The sequence below is a fragment of the Microcaecilia unicolor genome, chromosome 5 (assembly GCF_901765095.1).
Source record: "Microcaecilia unicolor chromosome 5, aMicUni1.1, whole genome shotgun sequence".
In the NCBI taxonomy this organism is placed as follows: domain Eukaryota; kingdom Metazoa; phylum Chordata; class Amphibia; order Gymnophiona; family Siphonopidae; genus Microcaecilia; species Microcaecilia unicolor.
This window is the reverse complement of record NC_044035.1, coordinates 187,599,494-187,620,866: the sequence shown is the minus strand read 5'-3', so window position 1 is coordinate 187,620,866 and position 21,373 is coordinate 187,599,494. Positions and strand designations below refer to the sequence as shown.

General features: G+C 44.4%; 1 protein-coding gene across 1 annotated transcript in view; it reads left to right on the top strand.

Annotated features, from left to right (window-relative positions):
- Positions 1 to 21,373, top strand: part of EDC4 (enhancer of mRNA decapping 4) — a 1,195,039-nt gene that overhangs the window by 224,616 nt on the left and 949,050 nt on the right. The window contains 1 exon segment of the mRNA XM_030203662.1: positions 6,352 to 6,502. Within this exon segment, the coding sequence (XP_030059522.1) occupies positions 6,352 to 6,502 (151 nt within the window).

The window sequence follows — 21,373 nt, the reverse complement described above, 5'->3', positions numbered from 1 at the left end:
TGACAATCCACAGTTAAGGCACAGTACAATAAAGTGTAAGAGTTCTGTAAAAGTTCAGATCTGGAATGTGATAAAAGAAGCAAAGGCCCTTGGTTAAATATGCACAAGTCTTGCGGTAGTCCTGTCGGTTCTGATCCGGCAGCAATGCAGGCCAGATCCAGCCGCCACTCCTACATTCCGACCTCTGACGTCATTACGTCTTGACGCGAGGGTGGGACAGTGAGGGCGAATGGAACGCTGGAGGCTGGCTGACGTCAGGAGATGTTACAAACCTGGACAGCTAGCCAGCCATGGAACGTTGGAGGTGCAAATTATTATATAGGATATATTAACAGAAGTGATAAGATTTTTTTTTTTTTGGATGCTACAATACTGTCTGATGCCTATAAGGTTTAGAGTAATAATTGTCTGAGAAACTAATGTCATAGCTTACAAACTCTTTACAGCAGTTTGGCCAGCCAGTACTTGAACAAAGAAGTATACAAGTAAATAAAGACAAATGATTCTACCTCTCAACACCCCCCCCCCCCCCAAAAAAAAAAAAAAAAAGAACTAACATACGTTTGCTGATAGGATGGCACAAACTAAGTGTCTGGACTGGTCTGGAGGGACTCAAGGAAACAAAATTAGCAGTTAAGACCTAATTTAACCTTCTACAAGATTTCATTCTGTTCAGTATACAGGAGCATGTTTTCGGAGTAGTTACCAGGCATGATATATAAAAAGGATTTAGATAAAGTGGTACATGACCTGGCTGAACATGTAGCTGTGCTTCAAACAAGTTCAGTTTTGCATTCATTGTATCTCCCATATTGATGCCAGTTGCTTTAGTGCAGTGGTGCTTTACACCAAAATGTCTTGACTTATGACCGTCTCTGACATTAATAGCTTGGCCTTGATCTGACGTTGTAAAATGTTACAGTGAAGTTGTTCAGTGTCTGAAAAAGATCTCCTTCAATTCATCATAGGTCTGTTTCTGCCCCTCCCCCTAAAGGGGTAGGAACTGTACAGTTTGAGAAAACATGTCACCTCCTCCGTTTTGAGTCTCTCAGCACTCATGAGAGACTCTACTAAAATCCAAATCTATAAAATTATAAACTACTCTGAAGAAATGAAAATCAATAGTGGAAAACCAAAAATATCATTATTAACTGAAATAACTCAGTGTAAAAAGGAAAATTTATTCACAGAGGCGTTATGTGCATCAAAGCAAAGCTGCAGTTACAAAAGGTATGTAAGTCCATAATTCTATTGGACACCACAGATGTTTGTCTGAAATTCTGTATGAAAATGTACAAGGCCTCCCTTCCCTTTGGCCATCTAGTAGACAGAACACCCCTTGTACCATAGTGTGAGTGACTGTTGGTCTACAGAATAGTTTCTATCTGACCTTTCAGTACCTCTAGCTAGGAGCACTTCCCCTTTGGAAGATAACATCTTCCCAGTGTTGTTCAAAAAGATGTTAGAAGTGATTCCTTTAGGCTTACAGAAAAGTTGAATTAAGAGCAGCTAAGCTAGGAATTCAGTATCTGAAAGTTCCTGGTGCGGGTAGTACCTAGTTTTGAGAAGAACCAGCCATAGGACCTAGTCATTTGTTCTTCCAAGAAAGAATTTAAACATTTTACATCTATTTGGTAGGAAATTATTTAAAAACACAGTGCTTTTGGCACACACCTTTCCAACTTTTTATGGAAAAACTAACACTCTTTACTGTTACTATGAATCTTTCCCCAAAAGGGATGTTCCAAACATTTACACAAAAACAGGCAATTTTTTTGACCACAAATAAAATTGGCCTCAGTCATGCTCTTGCTTGTCTTTGCCTCATATCTAGGCTATATAATCGCAAAGGGAAAACCCCAACATGGTAAACCACAACATACTTCTAAGACTACTAGGCCTCTTCGGGGTTGAAGGAAATGTACTTAACTGGATCAAAGGTTTCTAATCACCAGAACTTATCAAGTAAAATCAAATTCAAATATATCACCTCCGTGGAAAGCAGTTTGCGGTGTACCCCAGGGATCACCACTTTCACCAGTACTCTTTAACATGATGAATATTCCACTAGCACAGTCCTTATCCAATCGAGGCCTTAGCCTATTCATATACACAGATGATGTTACAATCTACATCCCCTTCAGACATGATCTGACAGAAATAACCACTAAAATAATGATGGCCTGAACATCATGGACTCCTGGGCAAACTGATTCCAACTGAAACTGAAAAAACACATAGCCTCATCCTCTCCTCTCAACATAAGTACAAACCCACAACCATAAATGCTCCAGGACATACCCTCCCTACCTCAGACAGTTTGAAAATACTCAGCATCACACTTGATCGCAACCTTACTCTCGAGAGCCAAGTAAACTCTGTAACAAAGAAAACGTTCTATTCAGTGTGGAAGTGCAAACAATTAAAACCTTTCTTCCCAAGAGCAACCTTTTGATATCTAATACAATCAATGGTTCTAAGCCATGCAGATTACTGCAACGGAATCTACGCGGGTTGCAAAGAACAACTCATAAAAAAACTCCAGACCACCCAAAATACAGCAGCCAGGCTGATATTCGGCAAAACACGCTTCGAAAGTGCCTAACCCCTTCGAGAAAAGTTGCATTGGCTCCCAATCAAAGAATGGATCACCTTCAAAATCTGCATCTTAGTCCACAAAATCATATACGGCGTAGTCCCAGGATACATGACAGACCTTATAGATCTGCCAATAAAAAACAGTCAGATCATCAAGATCCTACCTAAATCTACACTACCCAAATTGCAAAGGACTGAAATACAAAACAACCTCCCAAAAGCTGTGAAAACAATCCACAACCACCTGAACTTCAGGAAATCACTAAAAACCAACCTCTTCAAAAAGGCCTACCCCAACGACCCCACATAAACCTCTTCACCCAGCAACACAGCATGACTATAATCATACTGGACAACACGCAATCTTCATCCCTTCCGACCCTCCACTTATACCTCATACGATCACTATACAACCCGATTGGGCAAACGGCTTTGACGGTACTATATAAGCCACATTGAGCCTGCAAATAGGTATGAAAATGTTGGGTACAAGTGCAACAAATAATATGACTTAATAATCGGTTTCATGTTTTTGATTATGTATGGAGCCTTTTGTCATTGTCCTAGTGTCACTCTTCTGTAATCAGTGGTAATCATTGTAAACTACTTGATATTCGTGAATGATTAGTGGTATATCAAATAACATCACACTTTGGGTTCTTGTGGATAATCTGAGAGACGTACTGATTTCTAATGATTCCATTAAATTGTCTCCCCTCCCCCCCAAGGAAATCTACAACTCGTATTCCAAATCAAGATTTATAGGTGAAACCAAGTTCAAGATTATTGCAAAATTTTAGTATAGGATTCCAAATTTTGTTGCGCTGAGTAAGGTTACCATGACACAATAATCTTGATTAACTGATTTCTCCTTCAAGTATGTTTGATTTGTACTTATTATGCTCTACTCTTTATTCACACATGGTACATCCCTACTGCTGTATTTGTAAGCAATAATACTATTTGTGCATATATATGTGTAATGTCTGCAGTGCATGGTGTTCTGTTTGTCATTTATTTTGCTTTATTCTACACTTCTTGTGTTGTTGTATTCTTATAAGATATCATAAAAAGCCTGAACACACACAAAAAAGGATTTTTAGGTGAAATTTCTGTTCTTTACCTCATACAAGAGTTGAGTATGTTGCACTTGAAGAGGATTTGTTCCATGTACTTATTAATTCCCAAGAAAAATGAGTCTCTTATCCTATCTTAGACCTGAGCACCCTAAATTAGTTTCTCCAGAAGGAGAAATTAAAGATGGCCACATCCATGATTTTGCTTCTGTTAGACAAGGAAGACTGGCTTTGCCCTCTAGCTCTGACAGATGTGTACACAAACATTAATGGTTCAGATTGTAGAAAATTCATCAGATTTTTCTTTAGACACCCAATACAGGATTCTGCCCTTTGGTCTGTTAGAGTTTCATGTTGACAGAAATTTCACCTTTCCCTGCTGGAATTTAACCCGTTCCTGCAATTAATGTTATCCTTCCCCCCCCCCCCCCCCCCCCAAATAAATAAAAAATCTGGTCAGCTCTGTCTCTTTCTCTTGATTTGAGTTACAGCACTGCAGGCAAGGAAGGAACAGAAGTTGGAATACTGGCATGCACATGGGAGACTTGTCTGTGATTCACTGGCACTGTGTTCTGAGAAGTCGCCACATTCACGTGCCTGTAGGTCAGGAGACTTTTGTTGCTCATGCCTGTTTGAGAGCTGAGGCCTACACATCAGCCTGGGAGCAGGGAGGCTTAATCGAAGACTTTCTGTGTCTGTGCTGTTAAAGCGAAGAGGAGGAGGAAGCAGCACTTTAAGAAATTGGTACTTGGTAGGTGAGAAGCTGGCACACGTGCAGCTTACATTTCCACAGAACCCTGCAGGAGCTGCTTCCATCCCCACAGTAGTCTTGCATCCCCAGAGGGGATTCCCATGAACTCCATTCTGGTGCAGGTTCTCTAGTCTGTTACCAGTCCTTTCTTTTCATAAACTACCTAGTGCCTGGTGGTAGTTATAATGTTAGTGCAGGGCTGCTCAATTCCAGTCCTCAAAGTCCACAGGCAGGCATGTATATTCAAGATATCCATACATGAGAGATTTGCATGCATTGCCTCCTTGGTATATAAATCTCTCTCACGCATATTCATTGTGAATATTCTGAAAACCTGGTCTGCCTGTGGACCTTGAGAACTGGAATTGAACAGCCCTGGTTTGGTGTTTTGTACATGTAATTATTAGGGCTGCACTTTGATGAAAATTTGTAATAATGATTAATCGTGGGGCATAGCCTGCAGTCCATTAGGATGGAGGGGGCCATGCATTTCCTCTCCCTCCCACATCAGGTATCATACCTTTGCTTGTGGAGATGCCGAAGCCCCACCATTTTGAACAAATCCAGTGCCAAAGCTGCCCCCTTTCTCTTACTGCCTCAGGAGCGAGGAAGTCAGTGGAGTGCCTACAGCTGCCAATATTTGCACTCCCCGAGCATGCACAGGCCATTATGTCCTTCCTAGACAAAGCCCCCAAATGCCTGGGAGAAAAGGTGGGTTTTCAGAATAGGGTTGAACCAGACTTAGTTTCCAGCTGCAGATGGGCACAGGGAGGGAATCCCAAAGACTAGATGAAGGAGGGGGGGTGGGGGAGAAACATAATTCCTTGTTGAGTCGAGGTGATGTGACAGATGGGAGGAATAGATGGAGACCACAGGAAGAATATAGGAAGTGAGGAATAGTGAAAGGAATCAGATACAAGATGTGATCATTTCTCTTCCTCAAAGAATGTTTGTTTACAAGCAACCAATTTAATTGTGCAGTATGAAAACTTCATGTATTTTATTTTTTAATTGCTCCTTTTTATTAAGGACCATTCTTTTCCATAGTTTTTCAGTTTTAATTTTGCATTATCTACACTGTTTTGAAAATCTGAGTGATTAGAATGAGTGTGCCACCTTGGGTGAATCTCTTTGTAGAAGTAGTTAATGCATCTATACATTTGTTTAGTCTGATTTGAAAACCCGTCCTGTATAAACTGGTTATACAAGATCAAGAAAATTGTGGTCATTTTCATGTCAGCTTGCACCTTGATTTTAGTGCTAAACTCAAAAATTTGAGAATTATGAAAATGAACAAATTCATCTTTGTCAGGTACACTAAGGGGCTCATTTTTAAAGCACTTAGACTTACAAAGTTCCATAGTAATCTGTGGAACTTTGCAAGTCTAAGTGCTTTGAAAATATGCCTCTAATGTAATTAAAATGAGCCCCTCTATAAAGCAAGTCTTTTTTTTTTTTTTTTTTAATTTTTTGACTATGTGGAATGAAATTAGAGAAGCTTCTTTAAGGGTTTATAAAGTTGATAGGTCCCAAAATATTGGCTGTACTGTTTACACTAAAAAAACAGTTTTGTTGTATGTATATATGCAATACAGGAATTTACAGTGTCACATCTTTAAATATTGTCAAAGTTACTTAGAAATATTTGTTTACTTTGTTAAACCTCATTTTTCGCACTGTTAATAACAGCAAAGGCAATAATATATTCAGAGGAAAACCAATTAAATTTTATAGAATGAAGTAAAATATCAATTTGAGATCTGTAGCATTGTTCTAAGAAAGAAATTGGGCAGACTGGTTGGATCTTTGGGTTTTTAGCTGCTGTCATTTTGTTTAAATTTGTTTAAAGTAAACAACTTTTTATATGATGTGAGCAATAATGTAAACTACTGAGTGCTGTGGGGTTTCCTTGACGCTTTTGATCAGAGAAGAGATTCTAGTTTACATAAAGAGACCTGATGGCACACCGCTGAACAATTTCCGCAGAATCGTATGGTGTCCCTTCATCTCGGATGAGAATGAGGAGAATGCCAGTGAGGAGGGGAGTCAGACACTGGCCTTGCTACATGAGGACCGGGTGAGGAGGCCTGTGATTCTTGCTCAGCTCATGATAACATCCTGTCTTATTTCTGTGAAGCTTCAGGTCTGTGGCTGATGCACATGGTCACTTGATAAAGCAAATGAAACAATTTCCAAAAGAGTTCTGCTGTTATCACTGAATTAAATTCACCTTAAATTTTAGCCTGTTATTGTAGAGGATGCATTACCACCGTTCCCTTTTTCAGCAGAATGCTAACCCTCAAGTTGCCCTCTGTGGAGCCTCAAGAGCATACTGCTCAGCTGCACCTCAATTTACAGGAGTGTGCCTGCCATCTTATTTGAACAATTATGATTCCTACAACACTACATCCCATATAACAGCGATCACTGTCAGTGCGTGTACTGCCTGCTCAGAGTGTCTGGGCTCCAAGAGGATCTACATCACCACTTTTCAGATGTACCTTGTCAAGGGGATGTTTTTTGGCAACAGGGTGAAGATACCATCTCCCAGATCAAAGATCACTTTTCAGTCCTCTGTGAGATGTTGTACCAGTCTCTTGACCAAACATCACATTACTGCAGGACCCCTGCATCATCTCTACACGAGAGCCTTATCGCCAACAACTTTTCCAACAGTTGTATCCACAGAGAGACTAATAACCTTATACCAGAATAGCCCCTCCCAAGCCATACAACGCAAATGTATGTACAACAGCAAAGGCCCCAGGAATGCAAGAATCAATCCGCATCCCAGGCTGTATCTCTCAAACCTAGTCCAAGTTTTTGACTATCCACCCATGGGAAAAATGCTTCAACACATCAGAGAGGCTTGATAATCTATTGCTACAGATTGTTTATTTGTTTTTGTAGCCCTGCTCAATGATCCTCGGTGCCCAGTGATTTCCCCGACTTTTATTTGAAAAAGAACCGGAGGCAGCATCAACAATTCTGTTCCAGCATGAAGCAGACAGGGCATTCAGGCTGTTTCTTCTGCTCAGGAGGGCTTCTATTTAGACTTATCTTCATTCCCCCAAAATTGTGAGGCCTCTGACCTAGTTTGTCTTTGTAATCTAAACTTTTAAAAACTGTTTCTATTACTCAGGTCAAGACAATTGGCTGGCCTCTCTAGATCTGAAGGATGCATATAACTGTATTCCAATCCATACCAATCACTTGGCAGTTCTTCTGAGTCATGTTTCTCAATACAATAGTCATTACCAGTATCAGGTGCTGAACTTCAGCTTGACCATAAATCCCAGTTAGCAGACACTGTTTCCATACCTTGATGAACTAGCTTATGTCAGATCCTGGGTTGTAGTGTGTGCTTACTGCTTTCCACTTGACCATACAGGGTCTAGAATTAGTAGAGGAAACTCCATTTTTCTAGTCCACAATTGAGAGACAAATAAGATCTGTAGAAACAAGACAGAAAAAAAGGACAGGTCACGAGTGAATGTCACACACCAAAGCTTTATTAAGACAATTACAGGAAAACACACCGTGTGTGTCGTGCCATATAGATGTAAAACTGTATGTGGTGCAGACAGCAAGTATGAAAAGGCTCAGAATACAAAAACGTATCCAAAGACACACATACCTAATAGGGATCTATTGAGAGGTGTATCCTCTGTTAGCCAAATTGGATTCATTAAAGCCTAGAAGGATATTAAAAACATTTCTAAAAAATGCTTAAAATGAAGGTAGCTGGTACATTAAAAAAATATTGTATTTTTCCTTTTGCACCAATTTGAATTTAAAACTGAGCAAGCACTGATGCTCTGTCATGTCCCTGATCTATATCTTTTTTTTTTTTTTTTTTTTTTTTTTTTTTAATGCACGATTTCACGTTTGCATCTGTTGAATATGTAAAGTAAATTATCTTTTATACATATTTTATTTTTTTGTCCCGTTTCTTAAATTATTTTTTATGTATTTTAATTTTTGTATTTGTAGATTTTATGGTAGTACCCTGACGCATCCTTCGGGCAAAATGTGACCACATGGAGTCATTCTTTTAACTCTATTTTTCAGCGAGTCCAGTCCATTCAGTTCATCTAGCCAAAGCTTGTCTCTTCAAAGACAGGCTGCACCTGCTCATTGCACTCTGATTACTTTTGCAAGGCGCTCTCTGTGACCACCTGCAACATTCTTTTTTATTTTTTATTTTATTTTATTTATGAAATTTCCCAATTTCTTACAAGTATAATACTTGTTACAGAAAAACAGCATAATATAAATGTTAAATAAGCAAGAAGAAAAAACTGTACATGCTTTCTTAGACCTCAACTGGAGGGGGGATTTGCAATTTAGTGGAGTTATTTAAAGGTAAATAAACAAAAAAATAAGCATAATGCGGTTTGTGTGCAATTCGTCAATCCTCATTTATCCAATTCTACATTAAGTTGTTTCATATCCAGAAAGGATTTCAGCTGTTTTGAGTCATAAAATACATACTTTATCCCACTAAACCTGACTTGGCATTTGCAAGGATATACTAACAGAAACGAGCCACCTAACTTAAGAACATCCTGTTTCAATGCCAAAAATAATTTTCTACGTTCCTGAGTTACTTATAATTTTGTTCCATAAAAAGGAACCTTCGAAATTTAAAGTATAGTTTTAATATTGCATTGAGATTCTGTTCGAACACCAGGGAGACCAAAAGGGTGGCTCTTTCCGGAACTATTTCAATAGATTGTTCCAAAATTTCCGACAGATTGTTAAAGTCTATACCAACCGCCCCAACACCTTCTTTCTTTCCTTCTTTTGCACCTGGACTTATTGGAAGATAGTAAATTTTATTTATTGGAGGAAGAAGTTCTTGAGGCATTTTCAAATTTTCTTGCAAGTATTTTTTAAACAAGTCAATAGGTGTCTTGCCAGGGATGTTAGGAAAATTCAATACACGAAGGTTTAACCTTCTATTGAACTTCTCAATCTGTTCAATTTTTCTATGCATTGCCAGATTATCTTTTATCACCGTCACTTTAAATTCTTGCACTTGATCCATATCTTTTTTTTAAAATCTTTTACTTGTGACGTCTTTAAGCATTTCTAAATTTTTTGCCTATCCTCAAACTTCACAGATAAAGTATTTACCTTTTCTGAAGCGTTTTGGAGAGTTGAATCCATTTTACTCAGTTTTAGCCAGATCCTCTCTAGATTTACCTCCGGGGCTGTTTCGGGTCCTTTAGTCATAAGGACCTCTCTCTCCCGGCTACTTTCCCGTGGCAGGGGTCCTCCGCCTGCTGGCTCCTTATTCCCCATTATGGGTTCTCGGGTGCCTGCTCCCCTCACCATTGCTGAGGCCGGACACGGAGGGCATTTAGAATTGGGAGGTGGGGATAAAGATGTTTCTAAGCCCAGCGGGGGCTCTGCTCCACCGGATGCCCCTGCAGCAGGCGACCCCGTCTCTCCACTCTGAGACAGGCGCGTAAGGAAACGCTCCATGCTACCCTGGAGTGGGGAAGAAGAAGCTGAGGGCGGCGGTGGAAGCTTCACAGCTCCTTTACGCTTTGTATGTGGCATCGTGGAGTTGAGGAATCCTGTCTCACTCTCGAGCGGTAAGGAGCAGTTTCACAGAACGTGCTCATACTGCCGCCATCTTGGTAATGCCCCCCAACCACCTGCAACATTCTGTATCTGAAGGTAGTCACCATATATGTTGTGCCCTGTGCCATATTGCAAATGAGATTACTGCAATGACATCTTGAGTTCCACTGGGACCAGTACTGTCAACCTTTCACAAAGATTTGTTCTAGCACCAAAAGTTAAACATGGTCTAAGCTAGTGGTAGCAGCCTGCAAAATTTATCCAGAGGTTGTCCTTTCCAGCCGCCACAATCACCCTTAAAATGGATGTCTTCCCTCATGACTGGAGAGCATATCTCCTATACTTGTGTACCCAGGGCATCTTGAACCAACAAGAGTGCACTCTACCCTTAAGTATGTTGGTGCTCCGGGCCATTACTTGTACCCTGCATACATTCAGAGACTGGCTTTGGGAAAAGGCATTCCTCTTGTGCATGGACAATCTGCTAGCATTGAGGTAGCAAGCAAGGAGGTTCCAGTTCTTTCCAGCTGTGATAAGGCACAAGAATATGGTTTCCTTGCCATTAGCAGCAGAAGAATCCATTACGAATGGTTGTGTCCACCTACCAGCAGGGGGAGATAGAGAACACTGAAATCATAGTGCCTTCTGGACGGCTAGCTCCATCTGCCTCTCAGTATTCTCTATCTCCCAGCAGGGTTGGACGCAGCTTACATAGTAACATACATAGTAACATAGTAGATGACGGCAGAAAAAGACCTGCACGGTCCATCCAGTCTGCCCAACAAGATAACTCGTGCTACTTTTTGAGTATACCTTACCTTGATTTGTATCTGTCTTTTTCAGGGCACAGACCGTATAAGTCTGCCCAGCACTAACCCCGCCTCACAGCCACCAGCCCCGCCTCTGCTATCCAATCTCCGCTAAGCTCCTGGGGATCCCTTCCTTCCGAACAGGATTCCTTTATGTTTATCCCACGCGTGTTTGAATTCCGTCACCGTTTTCATCTCCACCACCTCCTGCGGGAGGGCATTCCAAGCATCCACCACTCTCTCCGTGAAAAAATACTTCCTGCCCCCCTTCAATCTCATTTCATGTCCTCTAGTTTTTCTGCCTTCCCATCTCTGGAAAAGGTTCCTTTGTGGATTAATACCTTTCAAATATTTGAACGTCTGTATCATATCACCCCTGTTTCTCCTTTCCTCCGGGGTATACATGTTTAGTTCAGCAAGTCTCTCCTCGTACGTCTTGTAACGCAAATCCCATACCATTCTCGTAGCTTTTCTTTGCACCGCTTCAATTCTTTTTACATCCTTAGCAAGATACGGCCTCCAAAACTGAACACAATACTCCAGGTGGGGCCTCACCAGCGACTTATACAGGGGCATTAAAACCTCTTTTCTTCTGCTGGTCACACCTCTCTCTATATAGCCTAACAACCTTCTCGCTATGGTCACCGCCTTGTCACACTGTTTTGTCGCCTTCAAATCCTCAGGTACTATCACCCCAAGATCCCTCTCCCCTTCTGTACCTATCAGACTCTCACAGCTTAACAAATGCGTCTCCCGTGAATTTTTACTCCCTAAGTGCATCACTTTGCATTTCTTCGCATTGAATTTTAATTGCCAAACCTTAGACCATTCTGCTAGCTTCCTGAGATCCTTTTTGATGTTTTCCACTCCCTCCCGGGTGTCCACTCTGTTACAGATCTTAGTATCATCCGCAAATAGGCAAACGTTACCTTCTAATCCTTCGGCAATGTCACTCACAAATACATTGAATAGAATCGGCCCCAGCACCGATCCCTGAGGCACTCCACTACTCACCTTTCCCTCATTTGAGCGAATTCCATTAACCACCACCCTCTGGCGTCTTATCAACCAGTTCCTAATCCAGTTCACCACTTTGAGTACTATCTTCAGCTCGTCTAGTTTGTTCAAGAACCTCCTGTGGGGAACTGTGTCAAAAGCTTTGCTGAAATCTAAGTAGATTACGTCCATAGCACGTCCTTGCAGGCCCTCTCTATTGAAGATCCTGCGCTTGGCGAGGCCTCCTCTGGTAATCCGAGGGTGGCAAGTACTAAGAAGCCTGCTCGAGCCTTTCCTTTGCATGACTCCATTCAAGAGCTTATTGCGGCTCAATGGGCTGACCTCGAGGGGCCTTTGAAAGTTGCCAGGGCAATGAGGCACTTATACCCTCTTAGTGAGGAGCACTTGGCACGCTTGGCCGTGCCTAAAGTAGATGCCCTAGTCATGGCTGTGACTAAGAAGACTACCCTCCCAGTAGAGGGAGGGGTCGCCCTGATGGACATGCAGGACCGACGGCTGGATTCAGCAATGAAACGGTCCTTTGAAATTTCAGGCCTAGCCTTACGGGCGTCTGTATCAGGCTTCTTCCCTGGAAGCACTGGGTTTGTGAGCCCTTGGACCACTACCGTGGAGCGGCAGTGACAGGCAAGGTCACCTTCAAAGCAGAGACGAGGCAAGGCTGGACTGGAACGCACTGGACGGGTGCGCACTGGACTGGAACCCACTGGACTGGAACACACGGGACCGGAACCCGCTGGACAGGAACACACTGGACCTAGGCTTCACCTACGCTTAGCCACCGTTCCCCGAAGGTTGAGCCCTCAGGTTCGGGCAGCTGGCAGGGCTTACAGGAAAACCGGAACTGGAACTAGCAAGCAGGAACAACAGGAATCAGGATGCAGAAGTGCCCCCAGGCACCTAGGCAAAAGCAAGGCAGACAGGCAGGGAATGTCCAGGTTCCGGCAATAGTCAGGTCTGGTCAAAGGCAGAGAATATCCAGGTTCAGGCAGTAGTCGGGTCAGGCAGCAGGTATCGGAGTTCAGGCAGTAGTTGGGTCAGGCAGCAGTAGTCAGATTGAGGCAATGGTCAGGTCAAGCAGCAAGCAGAGAATATCTGGGTACAGGCAGTAGTCGGGTCAGGGAGCAGGCAGAGAGTAGTCAGATTAAGGCAATGTTCAGGTCAAGTAGCAAGACTATGGCTGGAGCTCCAGTAGCAAGGAGTACTGGCAGCAGACAGGACTAGGGCTGAAGCTCCAGAAGCAAAGGAAACGCACATGGGGAAAACCAGAAAGCTAAACACAAGAAAACTAGTAAAGCTGTACACAAGCTAACAAGAAAGCTATGCCCAAGCTAACAAGTCACAAGCTAGAAACTCACACTAAGCAAAACACAGTAGAACTAGTAAAGCTGTACACAAGCTAACAAGCAAAGCTATGCCCAAGCTAACTAATCACACACTAGGATCTCACACAACACAACACACAGGAGAACTAGTAAAGCTGTACACAAGCCAACAAGAAAAGCTATGCCCAAGCTACTAGTAACAAGCTAGAAACTCACACTGAACTGGACAAGGTAGCAGTGCACAGAGCACTCTAACATAACAGGGACCTTAGACGATGCAAAGGCTGCAGTCTCTAAGTGATTAATAAAGCCCTTCAACACCTGAGGAGCAGCTGCAGCCATCAGTAAGCCACTACGGAGGCTGTCAAGGCACAAACAAGAGAGACAAGTCCGGCAGCCTGGAAGAACCGGACCGGACTGGGCTAAAGCAAGACAAACTATGGCAGCCACTGGCTCTGGCCACCAGCGGGTGAGAGGAGCACAAACCAAGGAGCAGGCAGAGCGCACACAGAACATAGAGAGACTTAGAAATACCTAGGTGCAGCACAGAGGAGCAAACAGAGCCAGGCTGGAGACAGAGGTAGAGCTAACTTAGGCAGCACCCCCAGGTGCAGTAGATTGGATTAATTAGAGCCATGCTGGAAGCAGCCAGCACACAGAAGGAAAACTACTCCAGAAAGGATAGGCAGAAGCCAGCTTAGAAGCTGACCCCCAGAAATAAGGTAAGTCTGTTATGCTGTTCAAGCCTGCCTCACTTGGTTGCAACAGGCAGTGGAACAGCCCGGGGATGGAGCGGAGCCCCTTGTGGAGTTGGCACCGTGGATGGAGTCGACTTTGTCATTTTTAGCTGACGCCCTTTATGATCTGGTCAGAGCCTCAGCTAAACAGATGTCTGTGGCGGTGGCCGCTCGCCGCCTTCTATGGCTACGGCATTTGGCGGCTGACATGGCCTCTAAGCAATGGTTGGTGGAGTCGCCCTTCCAGGGCCTTCATCTATTTGGTGAGTCGGAGAAAATTGTCAAGGGCCTGGTGGATGCTAAACCCCAGCGGTTACCCGAGGATAGGCTGCGGCCTTCTTCCAAGGGTCAGGCGGTTCCCTCCTCTTCCAGACCTCGCTTCCGTGAAGCTAGAAGGTACCGGGGCGTTCTGCTGGGTTTTACTTCGCGTGCCCGTTTTCAGCAGAGGAACTCCTTTTGCTCGGACAAACGCTCCGCAGCGGCCGGCTCAAAGCCTGGAGTTCATGGGCGACCCTCTCAATTATGGTGTGCCGGCCCACTCCTCGATTCCTGCAGTTGGAGGATGTCTTTCCCTCTTTCTCGAGGAGTGGGTCAAGATTACCTCAGATCAGTGGGTTTTGCACCTGATCATAGACGGCTACAGATTGGAATTTTCTGCCCCTATGAGAGACGTGTTTTTGGAGTCCCGATGCGGCACTGCTGTCAAACGGGCGGCGGTAGAGGAGACCTTGCAAGGCTTGTTGCACCTGGGAGCGGTGATTCCCGTGCCTCCCGCCAAACGCGGCTGCGGTCGTTACTCCATTTATTTTGTGGTGCCGCGAAAGGCGGGTCTTTTCGGCCCATTCTCGACTTGAAGAAAGTTAACGAGTCACTCAAAGTACGGCATTTCCACATGGAAATCCTGCGCTCCATCATTGTGGCGGTTCAACCAGGAGAGTTTCTCGCATCTCTGGACCTGAAAGAAGCTTACTTGCACATCCCTATTTGGCCCCCGCACCAACGGTTTCTCCGGTTTGCGGTATTGGGAAAACACTTTCAGTTTTGGGCCTTGCCTCTTGGCCTCGCCACAGCTCCCCGAACCTTTTCCAAGGTAATGGTGGTAGTAGCTGCCTTTCTCAGGTGAGAGGGTAACCGGGTTCACCTGTATCTCGACTGGCTCATCAGAGCGGACTCTGCAGAAGAGAGTCGTCATGTAACAGCCAGAGTGGTCTCAGTACTGCAATCTTTGGGCTGGGTCGTCAATATAGCCAAAAGTCACCTGACCCTTTCTCAATCTCTAGAGTATTTGGGGGCTCGGTTCGACATGGCCTCGGGTTTGGTGTTTTTACCCAAGCAAAGGAGGTGCAAGCTTCAGACCCAGGTCTGAGGATGCCTCGCCCACGAGCTTGGGACATTGTCCAGCTCTTGGGGGTCGATGACGGCCACCCTATAAGTGGTGTCTTGGGCAAGAGCACACATGAGACCGCTGCAGTGTTGCCTGCTACAATGTTGGTCTCCCATTTCCCAGGATTATTAGTGCAGAGTCAGTTGGCTCCCTGTGGCCTGACTCAGCATGGAGTGGTGGCTCTCAGCAAGCTGCAGCGAGGAATGCCGTTAGCGCTCCCCGACTGGTGCCTGGTGGTAACCGATGCCAGCCTGAAGGGCTGGGGAGCTCATTGCCAGGAGAGGCATGCCCAGGGCCTGTGGACACTCGAAGAATCGAAGTTGGTCCATCAATCGCTTGGAGTTAAAAGCAATTTTCCAGGCGTTGCTGGCCTTTCAATCGACCTTGGAGGGATTGGCTGTCAGAGTGCTGTCAGACAATATGACTGCAGTGGCCTACATAAATCGTCAAGGCAGAACGCAGGGCAGAGCACTGGCCGCGCAGGCCGTTCAGATTTGCCACTGGGCCGAGCTGCATCTACAGTTCCTGTCAGCAGCTCATATTGCAGGTCAGAGCAACGTACAAGCCGATTATCTGAGCAGACACCACATTGACACAACGGAGTGGGAGTTGGCAGACGAAGTGTTCCTTCAACTCTGTGCCAAATGGGGAACGCCCGTAGGGGATCTGTTGGCGTCAAGCACAAATGCCAAAGTCCCGTGCTTTTACAGCAGACAGACAGATCCTTGCTCGGCGGGATTGGATGCCTTGGCTCTACCCTGGCCTCTGGGCCTCCTATATGTGTTCCCGCCTTGGCTCTTGATAGGGCGAGTACTCCTGCAAATTCGGCTGCACCAGGGTGTGGTGATTCTCATTGCCCCGGATTGGCCCAGGCGGCCCTGGTATGCGGATCTCCGGCGGTTGCTGGTGGAGGCTCCCCTTCCTTTGCCTCTGGTACCGAACTTGTTGACACAGGGCCCGGTAACCATGGAGGATCCCTGCCGCTTTGGTCTTACGGCATGGCTATTGAAAGGGCACAATTGGGAGACAAGGGCTGTTCTAACAAGGTCATCTCCACTCCCTTGCAGGCCCGCAAGCGGTCCACTTCCGTTGTGTATGCCCGGATTTTGCGCCAGTTTGAGGCTTGGTGTGTTCCAAAGGCGATCACACCCATGCGGGCTTCTGTCTCGCCGATTTTTTACTTTTTGCAGGATGGTGTACAAAACGGCTTGGCCTATAATTCCCTGCGGGTGCAAGTGGCAGCATTGGCATGCTTTCGATGGAAGGTCGCTGGCCTCTCCTTAGCTGTGCATCCAGACATTGCACGGTTTCTTAGAGGGGTGCTTCGGCTCCGTCCTCCTGTACGGAACCTGGGGCTGGTATTGAAGGCTCTGCAGGGTTTGCCCTTTGAGCCGCTGCGGCGAGCTTCGGAGAAGGATATGACTTTAAAGGCAGTCTTCTTGGTGGCCATCACATCGGCAAGACGGATGTCTGAGCTCCAGGCGCTGTCCTGTCGAGACCCATTTCTGCAATTTTCGGAGTCCGGAGTAACGGTACGTACTGTGCCTCCCTTCCTGCCTAAGGTGGTTTCAGCGTTTCACCTAAACCAGCCTATTTTTCTGCCCTCCTTTTCTAGGGAGGAGTTTCCAGAATCCTTTGGGCAGTTGCACCTTTTGGATGTGCGCAGGACTCTATTGCAGTACCTGTGAATGACTAATGTTTTCAGGATCTCTGATCACCTTTTTGTATTGTTGTCAGGTCCTCGCAGAGGGTCTTCAGCGTCTAAAGCCACTATAGCCCGTTGGCTTAAGAAAGCCATTTTTTCTGCTATCTGGCCGGCCTCCGCCTGACGCCTTTAAGGCACATTCCACAAGAGCGATTTCTTTCTCTTGGGCTGAGACGGGAACACTCTCTCTTCAAGAGATATGTAGTGCAGCTACTTGGGCTTCTAAGCTCTCTTTTGCCCGTCATTACAAGCTGGATGTGGCTGCCAGGAGGGACGCGCTTTTTGGAGCACAAGTGCTTGCGTGTGGTGTGGCTTGTTCCCGCCCTATCTAGGGATTTGCTTTGATACATCCCATTCGTAATGGATTCATCTGCTGCTGATGACAAGGAAGGGAAAATTAGGTTCTTACCTTGGTAATTTTCTTTCCTTTAGTCACAGCAGATGAATCCATGATCCCTCCCTGATTGACTCTGTTTTGTGTTCAGTTTTTCCTGCAGACATGTTCCCTCATTGGGAGAAGTTGGAAAACCAGTCTTCAGGATTTCTGTTCTACTACAGGAGGTTGAGTTCGTCCCTCCTTTGTGTTATTGCTCCTGTTCTGGGGCGTTCGTTCGCTGTGAGGAAAGTTCATGTTATGCTACTTTGCGGTTTAACACTGCTTTGGAAGCTTCAAATATTGAGAGGCAGATGGAGCTAGCCGTCCAGGAGGCACTATGGTTTTCAGTGTTCTCTGTCTCCCCCTGCTGGTAGGTGGACACAACCTATTTATAATGGATTCATCTGCTGTGACTAAAGGAAAGAAAATTACCAAGATAAGAACCTAATTTTCCCATTTCCTGCTCCTTTCAGGTTATCCTGCAGGCTGCTTAGGTACCTAGAGGTCATGACCATATCAAAATTAGACCATAATTTTTGATTTACGGCCTCATAAATGATCCCTTGATTCCACTGTCACATCTTCAACAAGTGGGACCATCTAGCATTGGATCTTTTTCTCACTTTCTGTTTTTGTACACCCAGCTTCATGAAAAGTTGTCCTTGATGCTTTTTTAATCTGTAGGAGACACGGACTCCTTGATAAATTTCCTCTTTTAATATCCAGAATTCTCTAAAAGATAACATAAGTCCAGGCTCACATTGTGTTATAGTAACACATTGACCAAGACAAATCTGGTTCTTCTACCGACTCTAATGAAGGCCCAACTAGTTATACCCTCTGGTAGCTACCCTACTGTGATGCAGGAAAATATCTGTTACACCTCATTCTCAAGACTCTAGCATAATCTGGGAAATTTTGGTTTTCTGGAAGTTTCTGTATCTAATATTCACTTGAGAGCTTTCACTAGGATATATGTTTCCAGCACAAGTGGACCCGCTTTTGGCATTGAAGTGCCAACCACCGCACTTGTTTTAAGGTTTATTTGTTTTATTTTTCTGTATCTCTAATAGTTGTGTTACTAATTTTGTTCTTTTATGGTTCATGTTTTCTTTGTACAAAAATGTTATAAATTTAAAAAAGAAAAAAATGTTTTATGTCCAGTGTAGTGATGCATAGAAGTTTTTACTGGCAGTAAGTAAATGCATGCATACATATGCCATGACAAGTGAGCAGGGTCTGCTTTTTCAGAAGGAAAAGTAAAGGTAAAACACAGAATGATATTACCCCCTTAGGGAACTTGAAGCAAAGGTTTCTTTAAGTAGTTCAGACTATATGTCCCATGAGGCACTAGTGCCTGGTGTTACGAGAGAAGTGTTAAGCCTGGGAAAAGGGCTAATGAGTTTCCCAGGTGCTGAAATCAACCTGTCTCTTGCTGAGGGAATAATTTAAAAGGAGTGTTTATCTTCTAGAAGGAAGAGAGATATGTGGGGAAATGAAGGATTCCCTAGGACAGAGGGCAGCGGTTCATTACCTAGGAAAGGTTCTTTCATCTTCAGAAGCAAGCAGCTGAGCCTGGGCCCTGGAAGGTCTTGTCATAGTGAAAGCTGTGGACCTGAAAGGGGAGAGAGAAGTGTCCCTTTAGGGAAGAAAGCATGCAGCTGGCCTGTACCCTGGAAGGGTTCTCCAGAGTGATTTAAATGGAGGAAGCCTGGAAGAATAGAGAAAACAGTGCCCTAAGGCAGCAAACTTGGAAAAGGGAAGAAGGATTTCCCTAAACCAGGGGTTCTCAATCCAGTCTTCGGGACACAGCTAGGCATTCGGGTTTTCAGGATACCCATAATGAATATAGATGAGACATATTTGCATGTCCTACCTCCATTGTATGCAGACTTCTCATGCTTATTCATTGTGGGTATCTTGAAAATCTGACTGGCTTGGTGTGTCCTGAGGACTGGGTTGAGAGCCCCTGCCCTAAACTAAAGACAGAAAGCTTGGGCAGGGAAGGAGGAAGCTAGGCTAGCAACTTAAACAGATCCAAAGGTGCTCATTTTCAAAACGTTCCATAGGTTACTATGTAACTTTGTAAGTCTAAGTGCTTTGAAAATACGCCTCAAAGTATTCCATGCTCTGCTAGTCAGGAAAGTGAGTGCTATACAAGGGTTGGGGAGAAAGTCATGAATTTCCTATCAGTATGCTTTCTGTTTTTGTACACCTAGTTATGATTGGAAAAGCTGGGAATGTGTAAAAGGGGGAAAACGTAATTTTGGTTTGTCTTAAACAATTACTTTGGGAGGGGGGTGGGGGTAAACCCCTGGAGCATGAAAAGCAGTTCTCAGTTTTGAAGAATGGAGCTTAGTAAGGAAGACATAGCAAGGTGTGGGAGAATGAGAAACCCATGTGACTGCTTATACTTGACATATTCATGAACTGAAACTAAATAAAATGAATATTTTAATGAAATGAGAATAAAAATGGAAAATATTGTCAGAACAAAATCTTAATAAAAACAAAATCTAGAATAAACAGTGAAACAATAAATATGGAAAATGTAACACTGGGGAAGTGACATCACTCTTTGGAATGGCAGCATAAGTTGATAGTTTCATTGGGGCTTGCTTATTTTTTGCACGATTCTCTTATGGTAGCCTCCAAAAGAACTTGGTTATTCTCCATCGGTTAGAGGAAACTGCAATGCCACCTCGTTAGAGCTTAGAAAAGTTCCTTTTTAAGACACGCCAGCAAGAAAAGCAGAGATCAGGTGCGGAGGGTGGTACAGAGGTGAATATAAACGTGGCGCCGGTTCTTTCTGAGTCGGAGGAAGACGAAGAAGAGCACGTGCAGGGGCAAGCGGAGCACGGGGAGGTTACCAAAGTTGAAATGGTGAATTGGCTTAAGGCGTTAAGAGCTGACATGGCTGGTGTTCGGCATGATGTCCAGGAGACTTTAAAGGACATAAAAACAGAAATTTGTGAGTTGGGAGCCCAAGTAGCTATAGAGGACACTGTGGACTCGGTTCGGGAGGAGCTTCATACTCTTAAAGGATCATGTTCTAAGGACACTGAGGTGATCCAAGAATTGAAAGATCAGCTAGAGGATTTGGAGAATAGATCCAGAAAGTATAACCTCAGATTCAAGGGCATCCCTGAAACAGAAAATTTCAAAAACTGTTCCCAAGTGGTTTCAGACTTTTGCACTTACTTGATGGGTTTGAGGGATGGGAGTGCACCCTTGGACCTCCATATTCAAAGAGCGCACTGCAGTCTGGGGCCTGTTGGAGAAGGAGTTTCACTTGATATAATTGCCTGTTTTGCTGGTTTCCCTACCAAGGAGTGCATTCTGGTTAAAGCTTGGCAAAAATCAGAATTGATAGGGCAGAATTGTAAGGTCAGTGTTTATCAAGATTTGGCCTGGTTTACTTTGCAAAAATGACGCTCTTTTCAAGAAGTTACCCGGTTCATGCGGGCGCGTGGACTGAGATACCGCTGGCTTTTCCCATTTGCGGTATGGATGAAAGTGGGGGGGGGGGGGGGGGGAAATCACGGAAGGTAAAATCTGTCCCCGAGGCGTGGGCAGCGCTGAAAGACTTGGGCTGTGAGAACCTGCCGTCCCCTACACAATCGGCAGCTCGAGAGGGAGGTTCGAGATCTGCTCCATTATGGCAGGCAGTTGCAGACCAAAGAAAGTAGTGGCATAAGAGTTCTACCTGAAGTACAGATTGGACATATCATTTATTTGGTCCCAAAATCGGGGGGGGGGGGGGGGTTGATCCCCCCCCCCTTATATAAGCATGTGAATTTCTATGGATAAGTAATTTATGGATAGGTTTTTTTTTACCCCTCTTTGTTTGATATGTTCCTATTATTCAGTTTAATTGGGAGGGGGGATAAGCTGTGTGGGGTTATTTGTAATGGGAAGGATATTAGTCTGAAGTTATGGAGGGGCTTACTGGTGGGGGTGAGAAGGGTTTTGGGTAAATTTTGTGGTGTAGGGGAATATGGTGGTG